This window comes from Balaenoptera ricei, chromosome 16 (genome assembly GCF_028023285.1).
Source record: "Balaenoptera ricei isolate mBalRic1 chromosome 16, mBalRic1.hap2, whole genome shotgun sequence".
Lineage (NCBI taxonomy): Eukaryota > Metazoa > Chordata > Mammalia > Artiodactyla > Balaenopteridae > Balaenoptera > Balaenoptera ricei.
The window spans coordinates 39,952,712-39,962,638 of record NC_082654.1 but is presented as its reverse complement, the minus strand read 5'-3'; the positions used below and the strand labels follow the sequence as shown (position 1 = coordinate 39,962,638).

At 37.3% G+C, this 9,927-nt stretch overlaps 1 protein-coding gene across 1 annotated transcript; it reads left to right on the top strand.

Moving 5' to 3' along the window:
- The first annotated feature begins 1,037 nt into the window (after positions 1-1,037).
- LOC132350658 (heterogeneous nuclear ribonucleoprotein A1-like) lies at positions 1,038-2,000 on the top strand. Its single transcript, XM_059900000.1, has one exon. It carries the CDS (start codon positions 1,038-1,040, stop codon positions 1,998-2,000), a length of 963 nt encoding a protein of 320 aa, XP_059755983.1.
- Positions 2,001-9,927: the final 7,927 nt, after the last annotated feature.

The following is a 9,927-nucleotide window of genomic DNA, read 5'->3' as shown; positions in this document are numbered from 1 at the left end:
GAACAAATAATCTTAAAATTTGTATGAAGACACAAAAGACCCTAAATAGCCAAAGCAATCCTGAGGGGAAAAAAATGGAGCTGGAGGAATCAGGCTCCCTGACTTCAGACTATACTACAAAGCTACAGTAATCAAGACAATATAGTACTGGCACAAAAACAGAAATATAGATCAATGGAACAGGATAGAAAACCCAGAGATCAACCCACACACCTATGGTCAACTAATCTATGACAAAGGAGGCAAGGATATACAATGGAGAAAAGTCAGTCTCTTCAATAAGTGGTGCTGGGAAAACTGGGCAGCTACATGTAAAAGAATGAAATTAGAACACTCCCTAACACCATATGCAAAAATAAACTCAAAATGTATTAAAGACCTAAATGTAAGGCCAGACAGTATAAAACTCTTAGAGGAAAACACAGAAAGAACACTCTTTGACAGAAATCACAGCAAGATCTTTTTTGACTCACCTCCTAGAGTAACAGAAATAAAAACAAAAACAAACAAATGGGACCTAATGAAACTTCAAAGCTTTTGCACAGCAAAGTAAACCATAAACATGACAAAAAGACAACCCTCAGAATGGGAGAAAATATTTGCAAATGAATCAACAGACAAATGATTAATCTCCAAAATATATTAACATCCCATGCAGCTCAATATTAAAAAAACAAACACCCCAATCCAAAAATGGGCAGAAGACTTAAATAGACATTTCTCCAAAGAAGACATACAGATGGCAAAGAGGCACATGAAAAACTGCTCAACATCACTAATTATTAGAGAAATGCAAATCAAAACTACAATAAGGTATCACTTTATACCAGTTAGAATGGGCATCATCAAAAAATCTACAAACAACAAATGCTGGAGAGGGTGTGGAGGAAAGGGAACCCTCTTGCACTGTTGAGAATGTAAATTGATACAGCCACTATGGAGAACAATATGGAGGTTCCTCAGAAAATTCAAATAGCTTTCTGCCCATGGACACCACCGAGTAAGCATCGTTGACGTCTCCCCCCTCCACTGCCGTCATGTCTAAGTCAGAGTCACCCAAAGAGCCCAAACAGCTGCAGAAGCTCTTCATCGGAGGTTTGAGCTTTGAAACAACTGATGAGAGTCTGAGGAGCCACTGTGAGCGATGGGGAACACTCACAGATTGTGTGGTAATGAGGAATCCAAACACCAAGTGCTCCAGAAGCTTCGCGTTTGTCACGTATGCCACTGTGGAGGAGGTGGATGCGGCCATGAAGGCAAGGCCACACAAGGTGGATGGAAGAGTTGGGGAACCAAAGAGGGCCATCTCAAGAGAAGATTCTCAAAGACCTGGTGCCCACTTAACTGTGAAAAAGATTTTTGTTGGTAGCATTAAAGAAGACACTGAAGAACATCACCTAAGAGATTATTTTGAACAGTATGGGAAAATTGAAGTGACTGAAATCATGACCGACCAAGGCAGTGGCAAAAAAAGAGGCTTTGCTTTCGTAGCCTTTGATGACCATGACTCCATAGACAAGATTGTCATTCAGAAATACCACACTGTGAATGGCACCAACTGTGAAGTAAGGAAAGCCCTATCTCAGCAAGAGATGGCTAGTGCTTCGTCCAGCCAAAGAGGTCAAAGTAGTTCTGGAAGCTTTGGTGGTAGTTGTGGAGGTGGTTTTTGTGGGAATGACAACTTTGGTCTTGGAGGAAACTTCAGTTGTCGAGCTGGCTTTGGTGGAAGCCAGGGTGGTGGTGGCTATGGTGGCAGTAGGGATGGCTATAATGGATTTGGTAAAGATGGGAGCAATTTTGGAGGTGGTGGAAGCTACAACGATTTTGGCAATTACAACAATCAATCTTCAAATTTTGGACCCATGAAAGGAGGAAACTTTGGAGTCAGAAGTTCTGGCCCCTATGGTGGTGGAAGACAATACTTTGCCAAACCACGAAACCAAGGTAGCTATGGTGGTTCCAGCAGCAGCAGTAGTTATGGAAGTGGCAGGAGGTTTTAATTACTGCCAGGAAACAAAGCTTAGTAGGAGAGGAGAGCCAGGGAAGTGACAGGGAAGCTACAGGGTACAAGAGATTTGTGAACTCAGCCAAGCACCATGGTGGCAGGGCCTAGTTGCTACAAAGAAGACATGTTTTAGACAATACTCATGTGTATGGGCAAAAAAACTTGAAGACTGTACTTGTGACTAATTGTATAACAGATTATCTTAGTTTCTGTTTTGTGGAAAGTATAAAGCATTCCAACAAAGGGTTTTAATGTAGTTTTTTTTTTTTTTTGTACCCATGCTTTTGACTGCTAAATGTAATAGTCTGATCATGACGCTGAATAAATGTGTCTTTTTATTAAATGTGCTGTGTAACGTTAGTCTACTCTGAAGCCATTTTGGTAAACTACCCCAACAGTGTGAAGTTAGAATTCCTTCAGGGTGATGCCAGGTTCCATTCAAAATTTATTTACACCCTGCTTTGGTGGAGAAGCTATTGTCTTCAGAAACCTCGGTGTAGCTGAACTGACAGTTACTGTGTTGTGACCTGGAGTTCACTGTGAAAAGGGTCACCCAAGCAAAGTCATGGAGTTTTTTGGTTATTAATATGATTGTTGGCACATATCCTATGCAATATATCTAAATTGAATTATGGTACCAGATAAAGTTATAGGTGGGAATGAAGCTTGTGTATCATCCATTATCATATGTAATCAATAAACGATTTAATACCCTCTTGAATGGAATGACAACTGTATGGATTTGGGACTGGCAGAGCTTTGGACCTTCCCTACCCACTACCCCTGATAACGCTGAATGCTTCTATCACAATTTAAGTTCAAAACTCTGCCAGAGAATAGAAACCAGATGCTGTTTAATGCCACCCCATAAATCCACAAATTAGAAGTTTTTGGGAGACAGTTTTTTTTTTTTTTTAAAGGACGGATGGTGAGCATGTCCCATATTTTTTTTTTTTTTTAATTTTAGCAATTTCATGTATCTTTATTTATTTTATTTATTTATGGCTGTGTTGGGTCTTCGCTTCTGTGAGAGGGCCTTCTCCAGTCGTGGCAAGCGGGGGCCACTCTTCATCGCGGTGCGCGGGCCTCTCGCTATCGCGGCCTCTCTTGTTGCGGAGCACAGGCTCCAGACGCGCAGGCTCAGCAACCGTGGCTCACGGGCCTAGTTGCTCCGCGGCATGTGGGATCCTCCCAGACCAGGACTTGAACCCGTGTCTCCTGCATTGGCAGGCAGACTCTCAACCACTGCGCCACCAGGGAAGCCCGGGAGACAGTTTTAAACTGACCAGTACCAGCAAGGATTTTACTCTTAACACAAAAACAGGCTTACATTAAAGGAAAACTGTGGTTTCTGTTCTGGTTGGGTGGGTCTTTATATAGGTTTATGGAATGACACACTAGTAATTATCTATATGGAGATAAAAATTTGCTGATATGGTAAGAAACCATATTATCTACTTTAATTTATGCTAACTGCAGTTTTCCTTTAAATATGGCACAAGATGACACAACCATTCTAAAATGTTTGTATAGAAAATGATTTCTAAAACTTTATAACAGTTTGCTTAATATCCAATCACTGTTATTTGTACATAGTTTCCTTTGAGCCCTCCCTTTGGTGCCCTCAATTTCAGTGCCATTGTACTTAGTAGAATAGAGATTTGTTTATCACTAGGGGAAAAAAATTAAAATAGAATTACCATATGACCCAGCAATCCCACTACTGGGCATATACCCTGAGAAAACCATAATTCAAAAAGAGTCATGTACCACAATGTTCATTGCAGTTCTATTTACAATAGCCAGGACATGGAAGCAACCTAAGTGTCCATCAACAGATGAATGGATAAAGAAGATGTGGCACATATATACAATGGAATATTACTCAGCCATAAAAAGGAACGAAATTGGGTCATTTGTAGAGATGTGGATGGACTTAGAGGCTGTCATACAGAGTGAAGTGAGTCAGAAAGAGAAAAACAAGTATTGTATATTAACGCATATATGTGGAATCTAGAAAAATAGTACAGATGAACTGGTTTGCAAGGCAGAAATAGAGACACAGATGTAGAGAACAACGTATGGACACCAAGGGGGGAAAGCAGGTTGGGGTGGTGGTGGTGGTGGTGGTGTTGGTGGGATGAGTTGGGAGATTAGGATTGACATATACACACTAATATGTATAAACTAGATAACTAATAAGAAACTGCTGTATAAAAACAGAGAAATAAAATTAAATTTAAAAAAGTACAAGATTTATGGGATAACACAAAGCATGCCAAGTTACACATAATAGGGGCTCCAGAAGAAGTAGGAGAGAGAGAAGGGAATCAAAAATGTATTTAAGGGACTCCCCTGGGGGTGCAGTTGTTAAGAATCCGCCTGCCAATGCAGGGGACATGGGTTTGAGCCCTGGTCTGGGAAGATCCCACATGCCACGGAGCAACTAAGCCTGTGCACCACAGCTACTGAGCCTGCGTGCCACAACCACTGAAGCCCGCACACCTAGAGCCTGTGCTCTGTAACAAGAGAGGCCACCACAATGAGATGCCCATGCACCGCAACGAAGACTAGCCCCCACTCTTCGCAACTAGAGAAAGCCCGCACAGCAACGAAGACCCAACACAACCAATAAATTCGTTAATTAATTTAAAAAAATACTTAACTTAAAAAAAATGTATTTAAGAAATTATGGCTGAAAAATTTCCAAACCTAAAGATGGAAACAGATATTCAGGTGCAGGAAGCACAGAGTATCCCAAACAAGATGAACCCAATTAGACCCACACCAAGATATATCATAATTAAAATAGCAATAGTTAAAGAGGGAATTCTAAAGGCAGCAAGAGAAAAACAAAGAGTCAATTACAAGGAAACCCACATAAAGCTATTAGACAATTTCTTTGCAGAAACTGTGCAGACCAAGTCCTGAAAGGGAAAAACCTGCAACCTAGGATACTCTACCCAGCAAGATTATCATTTAGAATAGAAGAAGAGATAAAGAATTCCTCAGACAAGCAAAAGCTAAAAGAATTCAACAATACTAAACCTACCCTAAAATAAAAATTCAAGGGTCTTATCTAAATAGAAAAGAAACAAAAATCTACAGGAAAGGGAAAAATCATAATAGGAAAGGCAAATATATAGTCAGGACTAAAGATCACTTAGATAAGCCAGGACGTAGATTAAAAAAACGTCCAAAAATTTTTTAAAAGTAATTGTAACTACAATTAAAATCAAAATAATAAACATACAGATGTAAAATAGGACATCAAAATTACAAAAGTGGGAGAGGAGAGTTAAAAATGTAGATTTTTAGAATGTGCTTGAACTATTATGACTATCAGTCTAAAGTAAGTAGATACAGTTATGGGTCAACATACTTGAAAACCAGGGAAACCACAAATCAAAAACACACAAAAGATTCACAAAAACCAAAAAGAAAGGAACTCAAGCATACTACAAAAGAAAATCATCAAACCACAAAAGGAAAAACAAAAAGAAGAAGAATGGAACAAAGAACCACAAAAACAACTGGAAAACAAGGAATAAAACGGCAATAAGTACATAACTATCAATGATTACTTTAAATGTCAATGGACTAAATGCTCCAGTCAAAATGGATAGAGTGGTAGATTGGATAAAAAATAAAGCAAGAACCTACACTATGTTTCCTATAAGAGACTCACTTCAGGTTGAGACACCCACAGATTGAAAGTGAGCAGATGGAAAAATATACTTCATGCAAATGTAAACAACAAGAAAGCAGGGGTAGCAATAATCGTATCAGACTAGTAGACTTTAAAACAAAGTCCATAAAGAAAGACAAAAAAGCACGTTATATAATAATAAAGGGATCAATACAATAAAAGGATATTACATTTGTTAACATATACGCACCAATATAGGAGCACTTAATATATAAACAAATACTAACAGACATAAACGGAAAAATTGACAGGAATACAGTAAGAGTAGGAGACTTTAACATCCCACTGACGTCAACAGACAGATCTCTAGAAAGAAAATCAATAAGGCAACAGCAGTCCTAAATGACACAATAGACCAGTTGGACTTAAATGGACACTGCATCCAAAAAAAACACCCAGAATACACATTCTTTTCAAGCTTGCATAGAACATTCTCTAGGATAGAACATACACTAAGTCACAAAACAAGCCTCAACAAATTTAAGAGGGTAGAAATTATATCAAGCATTTTCTTCCAACCACAATATGAAACTAGAAATCAACTATAGAAAGAAAAATGAGAAAAAAACAAACACATGGAGACTAAACAACATGCTATTAAAAAACCAGTTGATCACTAATAAAATCGAAGAGGATCAGAAAATACCTTGAGACAAATGACAATGAAAACTCAGCCTAACAAAATCTATGAGATGCAGCAAAAGCAGTTCTAAGAGGGAAGTTCATAGTGATACAGGCCTTCCTCAAGAAACAAGAAAAATCCCAAATAAACCACCTAACCTACCACCTAAAAGAATTAGGAAAAGAAGAACAAACAAAACCAAAGTCAGTGGAAGAAAGGAAATAATAAAGATCAGAGAGGAAATGAATAAAATAGAGATTAAAAGACAATAGAAAAGATCAATAAAACAAAGATCTGATTTTTTTGAAAGATAAACAAAATCAACAAGCTCCTAGCCAGGGTCACCAAGAAGAAAAGAGAGAGGACTCAAATAAATAAAATAAGAAATTAAAGAAGATAAATAATTACTGATACCACAGAAATATAAAAAATAAGGGAATACTATGACCAGTTATATGCCAACAAATTGGACAACCTAGAAGAAATGGACAAGTCTGTAATTTAAAAAAAAACCTCCAAGCAACAAAAGGCCAAGACTGGATGGCTTCATAGGGGAATTCTACCAAATATACAAAGAAAAATGTATACCTATCATTCTCAAACCATTTCAAAACTTTGAGGAGGAGGGAACACTCCCAAAGTCATTTGATGAAGCCACCATCACCTGGACACCAAAACCAAAGACACTACCAAAAAAGAAAATTACAGACCAATATCTTTGATGAATATAGATGCAAAAATCCTCAACAAAACATTAGCAAACTGAATCCAACAATACATAAAAAGGATCGTACACCATGATCAAGTTGGATTCATCCCAGGGTCTCAAGGATGTTTTAACATAGGCAAATCAGTCAATATGATACACCACATTAAAAAAAGGAACGACAAAAATCACATCATCATCTCAATGGATGCAGAAAAAGCATGTGATAAAATTCAACATTCATCCTGATAAAAACTCTCATCAAATTGGGTGTAGAGGGAACATTTCTCAACATAATAAAAGCCATTATGGTAAACCCACAGCCAGCATAATACTCAATGGTAGAAAGCTGAAAACCTTCCCGCTAAATTCAGGAACAAGACAAGTATGCCCACTCTCGCCACTTCTCTTCAACATAGTACTGGAAGTCCTACTCACAGCAGTCAGACAAGAAAAAGAAATAAAAGTTATCCAAATTGGAAGGGAAGCGTAAAACTGTCATGATTTGCAGATGACATGATACTCTGTAATAAAAACCCAACGACCCAAGTGCCCATTAACAGACGGTTGGTTTAAGAAGATGTGTATGTATATACACATATATATATATGGAATAATTACTCAGCTATAAAAAGGAATGAAATATTGTCATTTGCAGCAACATGGATGAACCTAGAGAATATCATACTAAGTGAAGAAAGTCAAACAGAGAAAGACAAATATTATATGATATCACTTATATGTGAAATCTAAAAACAAAAAAATACGATGAATCTATATACAAAACAGAAACAGACTCACAGACATAGGAAAAAAAAACTTATGGTTACCAAAAGGGAAAGGGAGGGTGGGGACTGATAAATTAGGAGTATGGGATTATAGATTCAAACTAATATGCTTAAAATAGAAAGGCAACAAGGATTTACTATAAGCACAGGAAACTGTATTCAATATCTTGTAATAACCTATAATGGAAAAATAATCTGAAAAAGTACATTTATACATATATAAAAAACTGAATCACTTTGCTGTACACCTGAAACTAATACAATATTGTAATTCAACAATTATTTCAATTTAATAAAGAAGCCAAATTGTAGTGGGTCAAAGAGTAAATGAGAACTAATGAAAAGGAGAAAAGTCTTTAACAAGCTACAATACATACAGAGAAACAGACACATATCACATACAAAATGCAGTTATCACTAAGATATTTAGATATCTTAATTTTATAAGTAATGAAACTAATAGAACATTTAGGCTCCATGATTTTTTCTGTGTGCCTTTCAGACACCCTTTAAATTATCTGTGGTGTCTGATCTACCTATGGTAGGCAGATGCATGTATTTAATATGAATTCTTCAATCTCATAAATGCTGTAATTCAATGTGGGATTTAATCTTAATTCCAATCCTTACTAGTTTCATGACCTTGGATTATATGGTTTGTCCAGCGTCATACATCTAGTTTATTAGGTAATTTGGGCTTCAAATTCAGATCTGACTCCAAAGCTCACATTCTTCATCATGGAGACTTCTGGTGAACATACTGACTTGTGAGTCGGCCCCCACTTTTATCAATGCCAGCATGACTTTGGTTTTTTTCACATGAAGCTACCTACCCTTCCCTTCCACAGCACACAAAATGAGAGCTATATGTGGAGAGACTGGATAGAGGTCCTTAGGTCAAGAATACAGCCAAGAGGCAGGAGTAAAAGCCTTAGTCTCCATATTCCTAAGGATGAGGGGTCCATCCCTTCCTCCTGGCTAACCATGCCCTTTCCCAAATTCCCAGCCAGCTGTAGCTGAGAAACAGATAACCTGTTATACAGAAAAGTTCTCCAGCAAAAGCCTGTGCGAAAGAAGAGTGTAATTAAGTGGTACCAATTATAGAAATCAATCACATGCAAACTTTACAGGCCACTCTATATTCATTGTGGAGGCCTTCCAAATGGCATCACCTGTGATAAGAAGAAGTATGTCAATTATGTCATTATCAGAGTGAAAAAATGTGCTGACAAAATAAAGCTCTAAATATTCCTTTGAAGTCAACCACTCGTTTTAAATGGTTTGGACGTATAATGTAGGGAAGTGTTTTTAATTGAAATAGAGTAAATAAGTTATTACAAAGAGTTTCAAAAGAAAAATGATTGTTATGCTAAACTTCAGCTATTTTTTTATGGGTTTTCCATGGCCATAGGCTTGCCTTTTTTGCATTTTCTTTTTTTCTTCTACTAGTGAAGAAACAAAAAATGACAGCAGCTAATGCCAAGTCCTTTGAGCCATTGCTCTATAACAAAGCAATTTAGGGAGGCAGACAGAGGATGGAGTCAACTTTTATGAGAAAGTTGCTCATGTTTTCCTCTGATACAACTTTTCCATTCAGATGTTTTATGACAACTACAGTCTCTAAGGACTAACTGCAAAGTTAAGACTGATATTTTACAGTAAGACTTCCCTTATTACTTAATCACTGCAATCTGACAATAAAACCATCTGCCTATAATGGGCCAACTCCGCAGACTGCTCAAGTCCAGAAAGCTGAACGTCTAAAAGGACTCATTGTTTTAACCTGGATGCAAAATTTTACTTTCAGACAGACTTTGAGTCTGAATTTTATGTCATCAGTGGGATAAGACATTTTGCTATTTTTTCCCACTATAGGCACCTTAAATTTTAAAAATCTGATTGGCTTTACATTAAATGATGAAAGAATCATCATCAGAAGTGCTTGGGATGATACAGAGTCTCACATTTGACAATCTGTTCCTGTTCTACAATCACAGTAACAAGAATTCCTGAGACTTATTTAGTTGTTACACAAGGGAGTGTGCTTTACATGCAATTTACTGTTGAATTCACACAAGAATCATACAGGATAAGAAC

Coding starts and splice junctions, on each gene's coding strand:
- LOC132350658 (XM_059900000.1), top strand. CDS start 1,038: ATGTCTAAGTCAGAGTCACCCAAAGAGCCCAAACAGCTGCAGAAGCTC.